At 39.0% G+C, this 19,731-nt stretch overlaps 6 protein-coding genes, 1 long non-coding RNA gene and 1 other non-coding gene across 8 annotated transcripts; 2 read left to right on the top strand and 6 right to left on the bottom strand.

Moving 5' to 3' along the window:
• The first annotated feature begins 67 nt into the window (after positions 1 to 67).
• On the top strand, positions 68 to 2,035 carry LOC145697343 (protein-lysine 6-oxidase-like). Its single transcript, XM_081774534.1, has 7 exons — positions 68 to 325; positions 504 to 768; positions 807 to 1,005; positions 1,048 to 1,399; positions 1,441 to 1,588; positions 1,755 to 1,934; positions 1,979 to 2,035. The coding sequence occupies exons 3-7, from the start codon at positions 966 to 968 to the stop codon at positions 2,018 to 2,020; spliced, it is 762 nt and encodes a 253-aa protein (XP_081630660.1). The 5' UTR covers positions 68 to 325; positions 504 to 768; positions 807 to 965; the 3' UTR covers positions 2,021 to 2,035.
• Positions 1,629 to 1,701, bottom strand: TRNAK-UUU (transfer RNA lysine (anticodon UUU)). Its single transcript has one exon. It is a non-coding gene; the product is annotated as a tRNA-Lys (tRNA).
• Positions 2,036 to 2,088: 53 nt separating the features above from the next.
• LOC145699425 (uncharacterized) lies at positions 2,089 to 3,041 on the bottom strand. Its single transcript, XM_081776700.1, has 3 exons — positions 2,764 to 3,041; positions 2,471 to 2,718; positions 2,089 to 2,424 (listed from the first exon to the last, which is right to left on the bottom strand). The coding sequence occupies exons 1-3, from the start codon at positions 3,010 to 3,012 to the stop codon at positions 2,091 to 2,093; spliced, it is 831 nt and encodes a 276-aa protein (XP_081632826.1). The 5' UTR covers positions 3,013 to 3,041; the 3' UTR covers positions 2,089 to 2,090.
• A 495-nt stretch (positions 3,042 to 3,536) lies between these two features.
• Positions 3,537 to 4,598, bottom strand: LOC145699896 (uncharacterized). Its single transcript, XM_081777158.1, has 4 exons — positions 4,360 to 4,598; positions 4,258 to 4,316; positions 4,016 to 4,058; positions 3,537 to 3,796 (listed from the first exon to the last, which is right to left on the bottom strand). The coding sequence occupies exons 1-4, from the start codon at positions 4,428 to 4,430 to the stop codon at positions 3,655 to 3,657; spliced, it is 315 nt and encodes a 104-aa protein (XP_081633284.1). The 5' UTR covers positions 4,431 to 4,598; the 3' UTR covers positions 3,537 to 3,654.
• Positions 4,599 to 4,676: 78 nt separating this feature from the next.
• On the bottom strand, positions 4,677 to 4,913 carry LOC145700494 (uncharacterized). The gene is made up of 2 exons (XR_014134215.1): positions 4,790 to 4,913; positions 4,677 to 4,741 (listed from the first exon to the last, which is right to left on the bottom strand). It is a non-coding gene; the product is annotated as an uncharacterized LOC145700494 (long non-coding RNA).
• Positions 4,914 to 10,985: 6,072 nt separating this feature from the next.
• LOC145699381 (uncharacterized) lies at positions 10,986 to 11,868 on the top strand. The gene is made up of 3 exons (XM_081776649.1): positions 10,986 to 11,311; positions 11,398 to 11,623; positions 11,665 to 11,868. Exons 1-3 carry the CDS (start codon positions 11,024 to 11,026, stop codon positions 11,865 to 11,867), a joined length of 717 nt encoding a protein of 238 aa, XP_081632775.1. The 5' UTR covers positions 10,986 to 11,023; the 3' UTR covers position 11,868.
• Positions 11,869 to 15,518: 3,650 nt separating this feature from the next.
• Positions 15,519 to 16,369, bottom strand: LOC145699873 (uncharacterized). Its single transcript, XM_081777125.1, has 4 exons — positions 16,170 to 16,369; positions 15,837 to 15,941; positions 15,716 to 15,757; positions 15,519 to 15,670 (listed from the first exon to the last, which is right to left on the bottom strand). The coding sequence occupies exons 1-4, from the start codon at positions 16,359 to 16,361 to the stop codon at positions 15,548 to 15,550; spliced, it is 462 nt and encodes a 153-aa protein (XP_081633251.1). The 5' UTR covers positions 16,362 to 16,369; the 3' UTR covers positions 15,519 to 15,547.
• A 1,650-nt stretch (positions 16,370 to 18,019) lies between these two features.
• Positions 18,020 to 18,622, bottom strand: LOC145699775 (E3 ubiquitin-protein ligase UBR1-like). Its single transcript, XM_081777039.1, has 4 exons — positions 18,575 to 18,622; positions 18,405 to 18,526; positions 18,217 to 18,358; positions 18,020 to 18,173 (listed from the first exon to the last, which is right to left on the bottom strand). The coding sequence occupies exons 1-4, from the start codon at positions 18,579 to 18,581 to the stop codon at positions 18,106 to 18,108; spliced, it is 339 nt and encodes a 112-aa protein (XP_081633165.1). The 5' UTR covers positions 18,582 to 18,622; the 3' UTR covers positions 18,020 to 18,105.
• Between the last annotated feature and the right edge of the window lie 1,109 nt (positions 18,623 to 19,731).

The following is a 19,731-nucleotide window of genomic DNA, read 5'->3' on the forward strand; positions in this document are numbered from 1 at the left end:
CAAGCTCTTCAAAAAAGGGCAAGGTCTTAGCACGGTAAAAATTCCCCACACGCGCCTAGAGAAAAATAACAAATTTGACCTAGTTTTTTGAAAGATGAAAATTGTTTCCGCCATTTTAGCAGCTTTAGTGAGGGGCGAAGATGAAGAGCTAGACAGAGAGGCGAAACAGTATTATCGAAATCAAGGAAGAGTGAAATTTTCGATCAGCGATCACTTTTATTAGTTTATAAATTGATCTCAAATAAGGATACAATTCGTATAATCAGCAATATTACCCGGGAAGAAACATAAATCGACGGCCAATTCAGAATTTCCCTAATTATGGGTACGTTTCTTAAAATTTTCATTAAATATAAAAACCATCATTTAATGTCTTACTCAATGACATTGAAGGCAGTTCAAATGTTTTGGAAGCTAGATAGTGTTCATCGGAGAGATAAGAAAATTTTAATATATACAAAAAATTAAAGTAATATCTTTATGGTTTCCTTAAGTTTCTCTAGAAATCAATATCCTTACCAACCCTACCCACCGCGCTACAACTCCTACCCTCCATATCCTCGTAATCCGCAGCCACCTCCTTTCGCCAACCCTCATCCCGGATGGCGCCACTACAACAACCGAAACAACTTGAACCAAGAAGCATATTCTCATTACGACGATTTTACTGGATATCAAAGTTATCCGTATCATCAGAATGTCGCTCAAAACACAAGGCCAGATTCATCAGCAGTTCGACTTGCTAGACCAGGAGAAAATGCTATTCGGGTAAGAAATGATATCCCTTCCTCCCTTATTTCTTTCAGGCGGGGAGAAAAGTAAGACCTCCAGGAGAGCGAGACGAGCGACTGGTCAACCCAAGGCTTCAATACATCGAAGATCAATATGCTCCACAAGAAGAATATGACGATTCTAGCTACTATGAAGCCAGCTATGCTTCGTCCTATGAACTTTCAGAAAATGAAATGGAAGGAAGCTCTCAAGAAAAAGAAGATGCCCTCGATGGTAAGTGAATACTTCCCGTCTTTTTCTCCTTAATTCTTCTAGTTATCCCCCTCGAAGACCTGAAAACCCTCTGCGGTCCAGAAGGATCAGCAACGTCTCATGAAGAATGCCAAGAAAACCGCCCAGATCATCCAGAAAATCCCGATTTAATAGGCCTCCCAGACTTGATGACAAACGCAAAACGAGTACAAGAAACTCTTCACCTGGACTACGCCGATTTGAGCAACTTGGCTTGCGCTCTTGAAGAGGGTTGTTTCAGCAAAAGTGCCTATCGAAAGACCCCGAAAATGGCGAGAAAACTGCTCAAGTTCACGCAAATGATTTCGAACATCGGCGACGCGGACTTTCTTTCGCCGCATAATTCTAGCGACTGGGAGTATCATACTTGCCACAAGTAAAATTTTTCAGCAATAGGAAGATCCTAGCGTTTTTTAGGCATTATCACTCGATGAGTACTTTTTCTGAATATTCTTTGCTGACGACAAACATGAAAGATCGAGTGGCGCACAGTCAGAAAGTCAGTTTTTGTCTGGAAGACTCAGAATGCAAGCCCGGCGTTTCGCAAAAATACCACTGTCTTCAGGTAAATACAGTACCTGGCTTAGATGGACAAAAAAAAGCTGCGCCCGATGTGGGACTCGAACCCACGACCGTTGGATTAAAAGTCCAACGCTCTACCGACTGAGCTAACCGGGCTCTGCGCCCCGCTCGATATTGTGTCAATTTGAAAAACAATCAACGATTTTTAGGAGCAAGCGATTAGCCCTGGCTGCTCGGATGTGTACGTTTCTGGTGTGGATTGCCAGTGGATTGATGTTACTGATGTCCGACCTGGGAGTTATGTACTTGTGATTGAGGTTAATCCGAATCGACTCGTGAAGGAGAGTAACTTTATCAACAATCGGATGGAATGCGACTTATTTCTACAGGTAAGGAAGGAGAAAAAAATGCCTTCTTCGATTAAAAATTCTAGAGGAGCAGCGCTAAAGCATCAAACTGCAGAACTCTTACGTGACTCCAGAACACAATAATAGCAGAATACTGTAAATAAAATCTTCAGTGTCTTCATTATTGTACCGTTAGTCTTAGCCGCTAGAATAATCTGATGCAGAATGAAATCCGTCCTGGATTCTTACAGAAACTTGCTCAGGGGCGGCCCAAGGACTTGTGTAAGTAGCAGTAAAGTGGTCTACGTAGGTTGATGCGATGTCGTCGAAAGAGGTCGTTGTTGTCGTCGTGGTTGTTGTCGTCGTGGTTGTTGTGCTGGTAGTTGTCGATGTTGTTGTTGTCGTCGTCTTTGTTTTCATCGTCGTCTTCGTGGTTGAAGTTCTCATTGTTGTTTTCAAGCTTGAAGCTGAAGGAATCTTCTTCGTTGTGCAGATCGGATACGCAATGTCACACTTTCGGACAAGGTAGAATCTTCATCGAAAATTTTTATGATAAGACAAATCAAATTGAAAAAAACCTTATATTTTTCCCATCTGGATAGTACAAAACATTCTTCATGTAGCCCGACATCCTTGATTTGTAAAACAGAGCGTTTGAATACTTGTGAATCCAAGATGGAGGCCGGGGAGTTTGGTCAGTTTTGAGCTTCGGCAAAGTTTTGCATTTTCGCGAGCCCTTTTTGAATCGCATTTTGAAGAAGCCGACTTGCTCCAAATTCATCCAAATTGGTGAGCGGAAAGAAAGACCGGAGCTTCTGTAGATTTTCTAGGGCAAACGATGAGTCACTTCGATATTTGAATTCAAACTAACCTGCAGGAGCAAATTTCTCGGTTTTTCAACGGGAAGAAAAACATGTCCTCCTGATCGTTGACAAAGCTCATCAGCTTCCTCCCTCTTCACTGGAAAATGCGATCCTTTCCACAAGCAATAGCCGCCAATCTCTGTTCCCCAATTCGGGCAGTCCGGGTTCGTCGAGTCTGGCCGCGGCCTTGGGCCTCTCGAAAAATCATCCGCCGAAGCAAAAATGAAAAGAAATAACAACCTACTGGTTAGTTTCATCTTCTAACTCTCTTCTGAGAAGAGGCTTCTCTTTGATTTTTATTTGTTAGCACATCAGGTGCGCTAAGCAGGATTCTTCAGAGCAGATAATTGCCAGATGACAATTGAGCTCGTCATAAAACTTAACCACATGGATTGTTTATGAAGATCTTGAGCGGCAGTTAAACTTCAAAAATATGCTGATAAACGAGAAGGAGAAGATGATCAGTTTATTCATCAGTTTATAACATGATATGTTTCTTATGAAAAACTTAAATAATGCAGCTAAATCTCTAATTGTCGTTTTTGACAAAGAGAATCGGTCGAAGCCTCGGTGCAAATTTTTATGTCGCAGTCTACTGTCAAAGAATCGTTGGCTAAAAAAAGGTTGAGAAGAAAAGGTTTAAAAAATCGATGAAAAAATCACCTTCGTCCGTGAAAAGATGAAAGTCGAATGCTGTTGTTTTGTCGAATTTCGCCTTTTCAAGGGTTTTTTTCGCTTCGAACCACGGAAAAAATCCAATGAAAAAAGCCCTGTTCCTGTAGAAGTGATGCAGAACCTGGGACCATAGCTCCGTCTTTGATCAAGTTCAAAGTCATGATGCCAGTTCTCAAGTCGCAATCCTCAAGAGCTGATTCGTGTTTTTTGATGATTTTTCTTTTTCAAGGATTCATTTTAAATTTGAAGATTGTTCGATTTTTATGATCTTGAAAACACTTGGCAAATTTATAGTCGCCATAGAAAGTCGGTTCAATTTTGACATTCACTTCTCCTCCAACTCGTTTTTCTGAGTCAACGACCAAGCTAGGAATAATTATTAGACAAGAAAATGAAAATGAAGATGGGATTTATGCGATGATTTTATTTAATTGCGATCAAATTGCTGCACAATCGCAATAAATCGTATAATTATCTTGGTAATTGTCGCAAGATAACATCATTTTATTGACTTGATAGTTCGAAAATTTAATTTCTATTTTATGGTCTTATCTTTCGATAAACAACCGTGTTTTCCCAATTTACCTCGCATTAAATGTCGATTTCAATTCAGATGCACTCATCGATTCTTTCAGCATTTATTATCATGTCTTTGTATCTTCAACATGTTACTGTTTTACATCTGTCCATGGGAGCTTATAATTATGTTACTATCTATTCTTTGAAGATGTCAGACATCTCATGTCTTCATGGTTTGAAGATCAACCTAATAGGGCCTATTATAGGAAAAGAAAAAGAAGTTCTGTCTGTCTTTTTGAAATGCTTTCCTGTTATATTCATGATGATTCTATTCGGCGCGGTCATATTGAAGTCCAAATCAAATTCACTAAAAGCAGTTTCATCATGAAGCCGATTCGGGCTTCCCCTACTTTGCCAAGTCGCAGTGAACTTCTTGCTGGTCCATGACCGTCACATCGATTTCTGGACTCCCAATTTTCATTCGATGATTCAGGTATGAAATCCGGCCAATTTCTTATTAAAGATTCAAGCTGCTTCCTTCTTACAGACATAATCAATCAAAAACTCAGTCAAAAAAGTCATTTGAACTATAAATTGAACCGGTCCTCCAGACGCAGATGTGGTAACGTTTCCAAAGCACGAGCTGTACTGAAAGCTTTGCCAAAACGTTTGATCTCTTATGAAGGAATCAAGAGTTTTTCAATCGGAAAAAAGGAGCGCATCAAAGAAAAAAAACCTTTAGATTTCAAAACCTTCACTTATCGCATCAGTTACTTTGCAGTCATCGTGAACCTTTGATATATTATGTGGAAAAAGAGGGGCAAGAAATAATAGTCATACCGCTGATTCGTCGTATACGCCCGTTGTCAAGTCTACAGTTCCAAGAAACATCGAAGTAATCGTGCTGTTCATCGCGGCAAAGTCTTCAAAAAGACATGTATCGTTGATTTTCATGTTCACTTTTGCAGTTCTTTCGAAGACATTTCTACTCTAGGGGTTGAAGTCTTTTAGCAGTGGAGTTAGGTCTTTTGGCCAATCAGAGACCAGTATATGTTGCTTCAACCAATCACAGAAGAGCAGAATCCTCTATGACCCCCTTATAGGCAATATTCTACCTCCGCGAAAGCGGAACTCTAGAACTTTCCTGTGTCGGTTTGACATTCGATCGTAACCAATTCGCACAAAGATGATGACGCAGTTGTTACACTGAAACGAATTTGGATAAAATTCTTTGTTTCTCAAAAAAATTTTTTTTTCTTGCTCTTCTTTTTTTCCAAATTTGCACTTTTTAATACAAGGTCGATGGTTACCTGAAAACAAGGAGGAGAGCCCTCATTTCCGCCTTTTTTCCTTTCTCTCTGTTTCTTCCTTTACTTCTGCTATTTTACAACTGAGCAAGCATATTTATGAAGAAACCGCCTTTTCAAAAGATGGAAAATAACGACGCAGAATATAATTATGACATGCATGTCGGGATTACGCGAACACTTATTTCTCCAAGATTTATGTTCATAATTATGAGTGAAGCCTGCTGATGCGATTTCGTCATAAAAACGCTGTAAAAAATCGCCAAGATAGATGGATAATACTGTAATTGCGCGAGTTATTTCTTGAGAAAGCATTTTAGCAGCTTTGCAAGTATCAATTTGGAATGAAAATCGTTAAATTATCCGGAAATGACCTCAACTGAATCGTGAATAGGGCATTTTTATGATAACTTATTCGTGAGAAATGCAAAAAAAAAATAAAATTGAGACCCAATTTCAGCCCTTTTTCACTATTATTAACTGAGAGAATTGAACCCGGGCGGAAAAAGATAAAAATTAAAGTTTAAACCTTTCCGGAAAAAATTATAATTTTGAGTGAGCAAGCGTATATGATAAAAGAGCGACAACGTGGGAGGAGAAGGGTTAGTTTAGGAATCAGAGAGGGCGGCCCCGAAAATGTCCAAACATTGACAAGTGACTTTAGTAAGCAGAGCGCGGATGCTCTCCAGATAACAACTTTTTTTTACAATTTTCTGCATCCTCTTTTTCTTTCCAGGATTAGCTCGAGAATATCATTCTTTTCAAGCTTCTTGCGGAACGTGATTAAAATTGATAAATGAGGCGATTCGTCAAAGTTGGTATTCTAGCGTGTGAAAAATCTGCATGATCAACCATACATGACAAACACAAAATTTCGCATTTCAATAACCTGACGACCCTTATTTTCAAGAGAGACTCAAGAGGAAACTGTCTTGGCAAGCTTCTTTGTCTTCCCTTCTTCTTGCTTGCTGGATTTTTCGGATGGTTCAGCCTTGGTGGCACTAATATTTGTGAGGCCCCGAATCCCTACACCCTGAAAGAGGGAGAGACGCTTGTGTTGACTCCTCCACTTCGGTCAATTTGTGAAAGCAGAGGTAGCGATGGGGGCTGCAGTCGAAAGTATTTTTATGATGACAATCAGCACTGTGAATGTAAGTCTCTATTTTATTCGGCCAAATCAAATATTTTTAAGTAACAATCAAATCAAATGGAAAGCCAATTACTTACAGCATCAACTATCTCGATGTAAGTCCTGATTGCGGTGACTATCTTCAAATTGAGCACTCTACCATTTGCATGACTGGGGTAAGAGATATGAAATATGTGACATACCCGGTTACCAATTTTAGGCCAATAACGATTTACCGGATGTGCAAACTGGTGAGACAGAACTTCAAGTCCTCTGGCACACTGATGCCATGTCTTACGATCCAAATGAGTACTGGCGCGGATGGCATGGATTTGAGCTCGCTGTTGTTGCTGGAGAGTCGACTGGTAACATCTTCAGTCACTGACCATTTTTATCATTATCTAGAATCTCGATCAACCATTCCCGCTGACTCTCCTGAGAAACGAGAAGAATCCTGGAAGGCACTTTCAAACGAAGAAAAAGAACATAATCTGGAAGAGAGAAAATCTCGCTACGAAAATGTTGTCCGATATTAACATCTTTATTCAATATTAATTATACTCATCATTATTTTTTTTTTAAAGAAGATCAGTAAGCCTCTTATATTGTTGAATTCTTGAGTCGATGACTTCGAAAGGTTGGATGTCAAGTATTGCGCGTCAAGTAGTTGTAGTCCGCCCCGCCGCCGTTCACAGAAGTCGAGAGTAGCAATTTGCCTTCTCAGGGCAGTTAGGCCGAGTACCAATTCAGCTCCTGAAAAATCGCAAAATCGGGCACTCTGCAAATAATTCATGCCTTCGCGCAGCTCAGTCTTTATTCACCTGAAATTTCGAAGCGCGCTAGAAATTTTCAAATAAGTTTATTTTGCAGTTTTTTAACAAGAATACTTCGAAAATCACTTCTGTGTCTGGAGAATTACCGAATATCCGACCAATTTATCAGCCCAGAGTCAGGACCGCTTGCTTCGGATTATGTGGTTTTGGATATTCTTGATAGGCGCTCATCCCCGCAAATACGGAAGAGTCTTGGCACTAGAATCACGTTTATAAAAAGTCTAAGACGAGAAAAATTAACTTTTCAGAAAAAATACTGAAGAGAGAATGACCTTGTTGGAAAATTCGAATTTTCAAAGACCATAATTTTTGAAAATATTCTTTTTGATATAAATTTGCTAGTTACTGTATTTGTTTGAGAAATGTTTATGAGGTATTTCATCATCCAGATCAATAGTCGGGCTATGGTTAGGGTTGAAGGTCAAAAAGCTTGATGATGAACACATTTACAGTAATTCCGAAGATGAATAAGGCCACCTTGGACAAAAATGAAGAAAAACGCTCTTTCCAGAAAATAACAGATTTCAAAAAACCATAATTTTTGAAGATATTCTTTCATTTTTGAATTTTTAGCAATCGAGGTCGGCGAAAATAAATAATTTTTAACAATAAGTTGAAGTCGCTTAACCTCTAGATAAGAAAAATTCAGAGAAAACTGTGAATCTCGCCTCACGTTAACCTAAAACATCTGCCCTCTAGAATACGTCAATATGATAACGATATTTCCACTTTGCATAATTCTGCTAAGCCTCAGAGAGAGGGCCAAATATTCAGAATTTCAAATGCTCTCCTCGTTGGAATGCGCCCACTCCCGAGTGGAATCAAAGTGCGCGAATACTAAGTGCTTCCAATGGCGAAAAAATCCAGCTAGTTTAGCTCGAATCGCCGAATTCCGGAATTTGAGCGCGCGAAAATGTTCCACCCGCCAATGTGTAACGTTGGTTTGCGATGCGGTAAGCCAGAAATCGAGGGTTCCGAGGATAAACTGATGTACACGCTGCGGATTCCTGAGGTTAAACGAATACAGATGCTAGTTTTTCTCAATAAAAAATTTCAATTTCAGTCTATTTTCAAAAGAACATCAAAAGACTGGCCTCGGCAACTTATGTAAAAAGCCTTAGTCAGGGTCAGAAAGAACTGAAATGAAAAGCCGCGCATTGGCTTTTTTTAACATGAAGCCGCAGAGATAATACCAATATTATCGACATAAAATTCTGGCGAAGCCGCTTCGCGGCTTCGTTTTTAAAAAAGCCGCTGCGCGGCTTTTCCTTTCAGTTCTTTCAGAACCTGACTCAGGCTTTTTACACATGTTGCCGAGCCCAGTCAAAGGATTTTCTAGAGCTTTCTGAAAGCTTGATGAACTGAAGAGTGGACAGCTTTAGATGTTGATGCGGTTTGTTTAGTGGATGATTATTATCGCCTGATCCGCGACACTTTTGGCGGCGATTTTCGGCTAAATTCGCCTCGGAGATTGGTAATTGGCGGCTTTTGGGTCGTACACCGCGAGTCCAGGAAGGCGCCTAATGACAACGTGTTGGGCGGATTAGGACGCGCAAGTGTAGTGACCTCGGACAACAAACTCGATCCTTGGGAGCGCGACCTCGCCTCTCCAATTTGCCACTAGATGCAACTGTTTACCACAACGAAAAAAAAAACAAGGAGATATCAGAATGGAGGCCTGAAGATTGAAGTTACTCTCGAAGATTTTCAGAAGAATTTGAAGTGAAGCCGGTTTAATCAATCGGAATCCGATTCGGATGATCTTGAAAAATTCTCTATACAACTGAACCGGAAAGAGGAAGCCCACCTTACAGTAGATTTCATCTTTTATTTTAAAGTCGGAGCAGTTTTCTTTCGGGCATCTTTTTCTTGATCAACAAGAATATTTCACTGTGAAATATCTTCTCGTTAGATCAATGATTTGTCTTCGCAAGAAATTGAAAATTGATTTGATAGATAATAAGAACCCCTTCTCAATGAGAATCGCCCTTTACAGTCATTTAGAATCCCTGGCGGTAGAAATTAAAAGCACTTTTGGGAAAGAGAAAAATAGAAAGGCACGTTAGGTCCGCGAAATCTGGCACTTATGTTGTCGTCATATGTCCCCGTTATCGGGATATTTTGGTTGAGAGTAATCGTCCCTTGTGGCGCGATAATGTTGAAAAAAGTCTTGCTTCCATAACAGAAAAATTATCACACTCTTTCACTTGTTTTGTGATGGAACTTGCGGGCGATGACGGGCGGGAAAGATTGGGAAAAGAACTGTTATATAACAAAGAATCGTCGTTTTCGGCAATTTACGGAGTGGTACCCCCTTAAGACGGCTTTCTATTCGAAGAAAAAACGCGAACACGTGGAAGAACCATCGAAAAAGTGAAGAAAACCCGTCTGCATGGACCAAAAATAGCTTTCACACTTGAGCCAATCGAGAAATTTCTAAGCGATAGGCTTTTAAAAATTTTAAGTTCTCTGTTTTGTGTGAAAATAGGAGCTCGAGCGGCAAATTCTTGAGCAGGATCCGTTCAAGTCAAGTGTCCGCTCCCGAAAAAAAGACGTGGAAACGCATTTTGGACGTCACTTGAAAAACCCGATCTTTTGTCGTTTTCCGCGACCGGTGTTTTTTTCGGAAAAAAAAGGAAGAAAAATGGGGTTGTTCCCAAAAATTAATGAATAAAAAGTGTTACTAGAGCTAGAATTTGAATTTTGGTTATTGACAAACTTGCAGAATGTCTCATTAGATGAGTGATCCGCGATAAGTCCAAAAACACAAAATCCTTTGTAAAACCCAAGTCCCGGATACCGCCAGTCCTCATAAACAAGAACCCAGCATCCTCCCTCTTTTTTTCATTGTTCACGCTTTTTGCCGAAATTTCCGCTACGTTGCCGCAGCGCTGAGAGCGTATTTTTTATTGCGGCTTGGGTCTCGAGTTTTCGAGTCGAAATCGATCCACGTTTAATCTCAGAATAAAGAGCTCCAGTTTCTCGATAGAGAGTGCCACAAAGTCCAATTTTCGGCTTTAGGTGACCTAAAACCGCAATTAACTAAACAAATCCACTCGCAAATCTGACTTGGCGCTTGCTGTGCTTTTTTTGATCAGATTTTCTAAGCTCGGGATACCCTTAATTCAAGACTTTCCCCAATAAAACGATCAAAAACGACCAATTCTAGGGACAAAATCAACAATTTTATCTAATTTTCGAAAAAATTTTACGGAGGGGGGGGGGGGGTCCTTAATTCAAGATCTTTGAGCAAGAAATTCTGTATTTTTTTCTCGCATAAAATTAACATGCCAAATAGACAATGAGCGATAAGCAAGAATCTTGACTTAGAAAAGAAGAAACACGAAACTGAAGCCCGCGCGGTAATGCTTGACATTTCGAGCCAAGCGATCTGGCTTCCTTCAGTTCCGAGTTATCAGATACACTCAAGGCTCGATTGAAGTGGAGGACCCATCACTTTGTTGCACGGAAACTGTCAGATTGCTTCTGACGCCTTTTTTGTCAAGACTAAGGAAAGCTGAAGACGACGGTTTTCAGAAGTAAGGACTTTTCAAATTAAAAATTTGACTCAATTGAAAACTCTTTTTTGGAAACTCCTAAAATTCTGAAGCCGGTTTGAGTCTATTTATGATAGTAACTTATTAACATTATCTATAATGAGCAAGTTGGACAATAACTTGGAGAGCATGACAATGCAGGTTCGCGTCATCAATTAATTTTTACGACAAAAGCTTCTCGCGATTTTCTCAAAGGGCGTCCGGCTCTTTTCCAAAATTCAGGATAGAGAAGAGAAAAACAAGAGAAAATGAAGCTTTTTCCCATTTTTCTTTTCGCCTTTTCTTTTTCACAAGATGATACTACTACGACAAGAGCAACAACCACTACAGAAAAGACAACTACGACAACCACTGCAGAAAAAACAACTACGTCAACAACAACAACAATAACAACAACAACAAAGTCAGATGATCAAACAGAGAAACAAACAACTACCACAACGACTGCGACAACAACTTCTACCACGACAACCACAACCACAACCACACAGACTTTCGAGCCACATGAGATGACGATCCCTGAGCAGAAATGTTGGGTAAGAATCCTTTAAGCTGCTCAACGAAGAATATGGCTAAAATATCATTTGTTAAATTTGCTTTAGAATTTTAAAATATTTTTTAGATGACAGAATTGGAAAGCTACGCAACAGGATTCTGCATCAAAAATACTCAGCCGCATCATTGCAATTTTGACGAAACACAGCCAATCTACCCGCCGATTGTCACGCATATAGGCTGCAAAGAAGAACTGATGAGTGGAGTTTCGAGATTGGGAATTTCAGTTTTCTTCACTTGTCTTTCGATCCTCATCGTCATCTTCATCAACTGGCGATATGAAGAAATCATATGTAAGCAACAAAAACGCCTCTTTTCTCAATCATTTTTCTAGCTTCGAAAGCGTACACCTATGCTCGAGTGGCCTTGATTCTTCTTGTTTCTGTAACGATCGTGGCGACCTTCATTGGAATGAAAAATAATGAGCCGCTTCATCGAAGAGTCCCTTCAGGAATTTTCTCTGCCGTTATGAGCGCTTTCTCTGTCCTCCCTGCTGGATACATGATGTTTTTGCGAGCCGAAGCAAGACATGTATAGAACAAAAATATGACAGTTAGAATAAAAATGATGATAATTTGATTTTCCACTATTTTTCTTCGTTGGAACAAAGGCAATTTTCATTAGCAATTTCACGTTTTTAGAGAAGATCGGTCGTCTTGTTGACTAATGAGCTCGGGTTTTCCTGCTTAGTTCAACTAACTATCGGCAGTCGTTAGTCAAGCGATAAGGCCCAATCCTCAGTTGCATCTGATAACGGCACACTGCTCAGTCCATTTTCGGCAAAAGTGCATCTGTTATCTTATTAGCTCGTACATGCATTTCCGTACCGTTTTTAGCGGTTAAATAGTGTATTCTTCAAGGCAGTCAAAATAAAATATGAGTTCGTTAATGAACCAAGGTCAACCTTTATTTTATAGTTTTTTTTAATCGCTTGGAATTGTCTTATTAAAAAAATTAAAATGATATAATCTTGCTAAATTAGAGTGTTATTTTTTTAATCAATTTTGTTCGCTCAGACGGAAAGATAATAATTTAATTCATACTTTATGATCTCTATCTTTTTTTTAATAAAAAAATAAAGAAATTATGAGATTATATTTTTCCCGATAAGGTCGATTTTCTTACACGCTGTTTGGTCATAATTGCTTTCAAGATTCTTTTGTTTTATTTTGTAATGAAACAAACTTTGCTTGGTCTTTTCTTTTCATGGAGCATACAGAAATGCACGAGCTCTTGAAATGACTCAAATACAGCATCGAGTTCTATTCGACATTTTTACGTCATTCGCGAAATTCTTCCGACCCCGCGATAGGGAGGCTGAGTTATTTTGCGGATTTTCGACTATTTCTAAACCGATTTTCGTAAGCAAACTTCTTATTTACCATTTTCCCTCCTGAAAGTTTGAAAATTCCTTATCATCAATTTTCCAAAACACGAAAAAACTTCTCAGATAAGTCTAAAGATAGCAAAAAGCGTAAGTAACGTTGTGACAAAATATTTTTAATCCCTAAAGCGCCTTCTCTTGGGAAACTTTCAAAGCCCCACCCCGTACTATGTATATCCCCTATTATGTTGTCTGATCTTCTTATCAGCCCAATGTTGGCACCAAGGGCCCGGGCTCTTATCGGCCTCTAGTCACTAGAGTCTAGTGCGGCATGCTGACTTTTGGTGCAATTTCAAGGAAGAGGGGGACATTCAAACCGATTATTTTCAACATAAAATTCAAAATCAATTAGGATTTGAAAATGATGGATTGTTCAGAATAATTACTTCTTATCTTTTGAATAAAATGGTGTAAAAAGATAAAAGGTATTGCGATTTCAATATGAAAATTATCAAGATAAGCCTCAATTATTCGGTATCATTATCTCAATTAGAGAATAAAATGAATAAATTTGATATCAAAAAACAGCTTTTGAACCGGCAAAATTTTCCAGATAATTCTTCAAATTACAAACATATTTTCAAATGCGCCAAAAGTTCATTTGCCCGTTTTTTGCCCAATTTCTGGAACCTGGAAATGTAAAGTGAGCTAGAAAAAATGATAAATTCGATGATCGAATCGTTCAATTTGCATAAGACGGTGATGCAAATCCTTGCTCTTCGACAAACTTGCTGCGGTTCTCCGGTGACAGATCAGACAGCAGTCAATCAAAAAACAAGATGCCAAGTCTGCTCACAAAGTTGCTCAACCCGCTGTTTGAATTTCCAACAGTGATGGATAATCGGCTCAAAAAGAAGAGTCCTTTCTCCAGTAAAAAAGGGGGAATAGAAATGTCCTTTGTTCTTCCGCTTCTTGTTCAGGAGAAATTATGAAGGAAGGGGAGGAAAATCCGGTTCTGAAGTGAGCTAACAAGGGTCACTCGTTGTCGAGAAAAGGTTAAATCCGCGAGATTGCGTGAAAATTTGATTCGAGGATTATGAAACAAAAGCTCTTTTTTTAACTAAATTTTGGATAGTTCAAAAAGTTCAAGTTTTTATTAAAATTGACGATTTTCTTCCCGAAAAAATATCATTTTCGTAAAAAATAAGGGCGTCCCTTCGTTAACCTAAAAAAGGGCTTGAATACAATCTGTTCTGCTGAGAGCTCTGCTTGTAATTAATAACCTCGGTGCACGTTTTTGAACCTCATCATTTTCAGCTCCTCTCTTTTTTTAATCAATCGAAATTGCCGATTCCGGTATTACTTTTCACTCTCTTCCATCATTGTTTGTTCAAAAATTTGATGAAAACAAATTCATGTTGCAGATAAAATGACACGTGTCTGGACTCATCTTTTTGATCCTGAGAATCAATTTTCTCGAATAAAAAAATTCTGCAAAAATTCGAAAAATTTAATCACAACTCTCTTCAAATATGCATGAGAACTAATTCACGTGAAGCCGCAATTATTTCGCCAGCGCTTCGAAAATTGAAAAAAGTCGGTTTCCAAAATAAGGGGGGGACTAATTTCTGGAACCGGTCGAATTTTAATACACGTAAGGGAAACCGAATACTGTATTCGGAATACATCCCACGAAAAGCGATAAGGGTTTATCCCTCGCTCAAACCGTTGATTGATGAAATAATCGACTGGTGCAGCTTCGGCTCATCGCATCGATAGTTCCAATTAGTTCCAATTAAAACCATGGAAAGAACTGAAGATAAATAATTTAATCATATTGTTTATCGAACAGATTGTCTTTGAAAATAATCCCGCTAGAATGATTTGCCGGCATTTTTAATCAAAGTTTTCTTCTTGGCTCATTTGGTTGATAGGTAATTTGATACGGCATTAATCAGCCATTTATTTTGAAGATAACTTTTTGGTAAAATTAAAATGAAGAATATTTAACCGGCTACGGGTAGTTGAAGTTCAAGTTTTGAGCTTTTATAAATTCGAGAGATCTTGATTGAGTTAGTCTTGTGCGTAGATAGAGCATCAAAGAGAAGTCTATCAGTCTGTAATATCTGCTACAGTAGGAGAATATTTTTTAATTGGCCTCCCTGATCTGGCTCGCTGACAATAGAGTAAAATTGATAGGATATCAAAGATGCTTGTCTGCCGTTAGAAAGACACATTCACAGGCTGTCTGGAAACCAGTGGAGAATTAACCGACGATTATCTTTTCGGACGAAAGAGTCTTGAGAAGAAAATTGGAGAATATTTTTTATATAATCATAATGTTTCTTCTGATGAATATTTGGGAGAGCGGCTCGAATCAAATTTAAGACCAATCAGATTTGCTCTTTCGGCCGGTTGGCCAATCAGATTTCACTTAAAATAATTGTAGCAAAAACATGATTTATTGGACATGAAAATGTTATAATTTTCCACTGAAATCCAACCTGCCGAAACGACCAAATCAAAAAAGAAGCTTTTCAGTCTTCTCGAAAATTTCAAGGAGCGCCCAACCGACGGGCCACTTGACGCGATCCCAACACTGGTCCTTTTGAAGCACCAAGGGTTCGACACTTTTGTGGAAAAACGCGTTAACACGCAATTATCCGAAATTTTACCGTCGATTTTTCGTTTCATCCAGATCCTTGACGGTCGAGTGCGATAAGAAATTTCTGGTCTGCAAAGCGTAATATTGTTGTTTGCTGATTGCCAAAGTGCAGGAACGAGCTTATCAATTGAATTTTGTTTATTGAAAATTTTTATTTGAATAATTTTTTTTCAAATTGCTAAAAAATTTTTTCCGATCTTTCTTCTTTCACGTTTTCTTCTTCCTTTTTCAAAGTTCCTCTTTTGGCCACTTGTATTTGATATAAGGTGCTTTCGCTTGATCCTCCGTCAACTTTTCTGAGTGTCCTTGTTTCCGGAAAAATCCCTGCGACTTCAGTAGATCGATCAGCTTCTTCAAAAACCTGTCAAAAAGTGGGTTCAAAGCAATATTTCATACCTTCTCGGGGAAGTTAGAAATATCCATTTCGACCAGAACATCCTTAATCCGCTTGTTAATCCCTTAGTACGTGGTTTTTCAAATCCGAGCGGAAGGGAAAATCCCTCTCTTTGGTTCATACCTTGTAAGAATTGTGGAACTTGATAACAAGCTTGCTTGACCCGTGATTATCTTTAAATCCAAAGTTTTGCCAGAGGTCCAACTCGTTTTTCACGAAATCTGGCAGCTACGGCCTTGGCTCGGCAACCTGTGTGGAAAGCCTGAGTCAGGGTCTCAAAGATCCTTATCGAAAATTTCGACTCGACAAGCCGCGTTGTTTGAGCCTTCGTTTCGCGGCTTTTCGGGTCGAAAATTTCGATAAAGATCTTTGAGACCCTGACTCAGGCTTTCTACACAGGGTGCGGAGCCCGGAGCTACGAAAACAGTAAGAAACAGTACTCAGAACTTCCCCTACCCAGATATTACAATTTTTGCATCCTTCAATCCACGCGCCGGCAATCTCTGTTTCTTCTGGCGGCAGCTTACTCTTTTTTCTCCTGCTTCTTATCTTCCCTTTCTTTTCAATATTTTCATTCGCCTCTTTCTGCGCGAAAACAGTACCCAGGTTTATTACAATAAGTGATAGAAGGAGGATAAATTGCCGCATTGCGGGGAAGTTACTATCGCACTAAAAGTAAAATGAAAGGCGAAAGAGAGAGGCGAACCGGACTTTGGTGATTTTCGCAGGAGTTGAGGATCCGGGAAGATGACTCAGCAAAACTTAAACTGATCAAATCCCTCCATTCTAGAGCGGGCAAAGGGTTCTGCATTCTTTAAGGGGAGCCTCAGCCAATCAGAAGCGAGTATTTTTCCTTCAGCCAATAAAAAGACAAAAAATTTCCCACCTACATATTTTTCAGCCAGATTTAATCTGAGATTTGAGTCTTCCATTTTTGTTCAAGGTTCAAATGAATAGTTATCATTGATAACAAAAATTTCAAAAGAGGTGCTTTCGGACAATATTAAACGCTTCACAATGTCGATAAGAACAATCATAAAGACACTATCTTTCTGACAGATAAACAAGTCAGCCTCAATCATATCCAATTCGTCCTGAAATGATAATGAAAATTATCTTCAAAGAGAGTTTTTTATCACTAAATAGGTGTTTTCTTCGATATCATTTTTTGTTAAGATCGAAAAAGTAAGTTAACCACAAATGTTTAAAATTCTTTTTCTTTTGAATCTGAAATTTCACAATCTATCCGCTTCGAAAAAAAAAATCGGGCTGAGATCAAACCGCCACTATGTTATCTCCTTCTGACCACATAGCACACTTCGCATATAAAACATACCACGCTCAGCCCCGACAGAGGGATAACATGCTCCTTCGGCGAAAGAACCGTGAAGTTCGGTCTCTCTTTCGTAATCCGATTATCGAACTTTTTAATGAAATGATTGATTCGGCGAAAAATCATGGGAACTTCAAACAGGAGGTGACTTGACTTGCTTTCTTTGAATTCTCTTCCTTTCAAGTGCTTCAAAATCAACAGCATCGGGGGGATGCTTCTTGAAATTCTTGAATCAAAACTGAATCCAGGGTGAAAGTTCAACTTACAGGCCTTCGTCCTTGGGTCGGCAAACTGTGCAGAAAACCTGAGTCAGGGTCGGAAAAAATGCTCAGATGAAAAGCCGCTACGCGGCTTTTTCTTTAAACGAAGCCTCTAAGCGGCTTCGCAAATTTTACTTTTTCAATCATCCAAAAAATTTTGGCGAAGCCGCTCCGCGGCTTTGTTTATAAGAAAGCCGCTATGCGGCTTATTATTTAGGGATTTTCGAAACCGACTTAGGTTTTCCCGCCGAGCCCAGCCTTCATAAATGCAGTTAAATCTGGCTCAAAGGGTTCAAAAAGTGAGGAAACGGCACTTGAGATAATCCGGTAACCTTTGAGCGACCCTAAACAGTTTGCACAATACCAACTTGTAAGGCTTTTTCGAGGTCTTTGAAGCTTTTGTGTTTCTCTTAAGAATTATGTGGGATGAAAAATTTCTAAGGAAATCCGAAAAAATGAGGAATAAATTAAAGATGAAAGTGAATTTGCAGCGGATTTATGCAAAGAGTGAATGTTTTTAAACAATTAATTCAAAGCCCGCGGAATTTGTCATTTGTGATGTCGCGAGCTCGATTTTGTTCAAACAAAGACGTCGAAAAGCTCAACACCTGGAAAATCCAATTCCAGATCCTTATTTTTATAATCAATCTTTGTCAAAAAACATCCTGCAAAATAAAACATATATGCATAAAAATTCATCAAACAAAAAGTAATTTTTTTATAAATGAAAAAATAATTTGTTATTTTATTAGAAATTAATCAGAATAACAATAAATAGGGGAAGTACTGATTTTCTTTTTCAATCTTTGAGTCCAAATTGAAGCTGGAGCTGACGAATTCTTCGAGCTCGGATGCCACCATCGGAGACTAAAAAATCATAATTGAGGTTGAGTTCGGCTGACAATCTAACCAGAAATGATAGTGCGCTCTCGAACAGCAAGCCCAAGACTCAATTTCGGCGCATCGAGAGAGCAGTACGTATACGGCTGGCGAATTTCGTCCGAGTTTCCACAAGAGCACTGGAATCCTCCGAGTGGAAGACGGATCACTTTCTACAGAAACTTCTATAGAGATCTTATTGTACTAAAAGTTGCTTACGAAATTATGCTCGTCATGCTTTGAATGCATAAAACAAGCGGGGCAGATGTACATGTTGCCGTTTATGTCACAGTCCCGGCAGAACATGACCATGTCACCACTGTTCAAAATAACATTGCAGCCTAAACTCAGTTATTCATCCTCAGCATTCAACTTTTTAAGGATAGTACCTCCCATTTTCAAGAATTTTCCAGAAATCTCTTGAAGCTCAAATGAGCTCGAACTTTCCGACTAAGAAGAATATATAAACGCCCTTTTCCTACATTCAGGAAAAAAAGAACTTTCGAAAACACCTTGATATTTAATCACGTGTTCCAAAATGCGCAAAGGCATTCAAAAAGAAAGAATCATAAAATGATAACAAGACCCTTAAAATCGCTAAATTTGCAAGTTTCTCCAGTTTTGACGATCTTAAGGGTATAGACATCGATTTTTGTCGGATCTCCAATTTTTATTCTGACCACATTGCATCTTGCATCTTGTGCCCAAGCAGCTTGATGAGCGAGTACTTTTTCGAGCCCCAGAATTAAGCCTTTCCGTGTGGTGAAAATATTAACCTAGGCAAAAATAATTACCGCACGAAAGTCTCACGATACCGCGGCTCAAGGTACGACCCAAAACCAAACGTTCATTTCGACGAAACAAAATGTGTTTTTCGAAGTTAAGCCTAATGCAATCTTCGTCCGATAAGGAAGATTTGCTTTGGAGTAGGGTCAACGCCCGAAAAAGTGAAATTTCAAGCAAAAAATTTGTTTTCAAAAAGTGAGACTTTGACTCATTATCTCCTTTTTTCTGATTATTTCTTCAGCCAACTCGGAGTACGTAAGTCGCTGGCTCGCGTAACTAACCCTTTCAATCGTAAAAACTAACACTGTCGTCAGGCGCCCTGTTCTAAAATCAATTTCGCACGGCTCCATTTGACCAGATCATCGCGATTCTCGAAAAAGGATTTGCAAAGGAGCAAAGTTATCACAAAAACCAGATTCCAAGGAAAATCATTTAATCTTGATCAGCTTTACAGCGAATTTTTGAACTCTTCAATTCAGTATTATCAATCAAAAATGTCATGAGAACGGGTCGAAAACCTGTGAAGAAAACCTGAGTCAGGGTCCCAGAAAACTGTTCATAAAAGCCGCATATCGGCTTATTTTTCAACGAAGCCGCGCAGCGGCTTTGCAAGAATTCAAGATAGAGATCAAGAGGATTATTACACAGACCCAGACTCAGATTTCTACACAGGTTTCTGTCCTCTTTCTCCTGAAAGCCGACTTCTCATAAGAAAAGTCCAATATTGAAATAATTTCTACAGATTCTTAACTCCGCAACT

This window comes from Oikopleura dioica, chromosome 2 (assembly GCF_907165135.1).
Source record: "Oikopleura dioica chromosome 2, OKI2018_I68_1.0, whole genome shotgun sequence".
Classification (NCBI taxonomy): domain Eukaryota; kingdom Metazoa; phylum Chordata; class Appendicularia; order Copelata; family Oikopleuridae; genus Oikopleura; species Oikopleura dioica.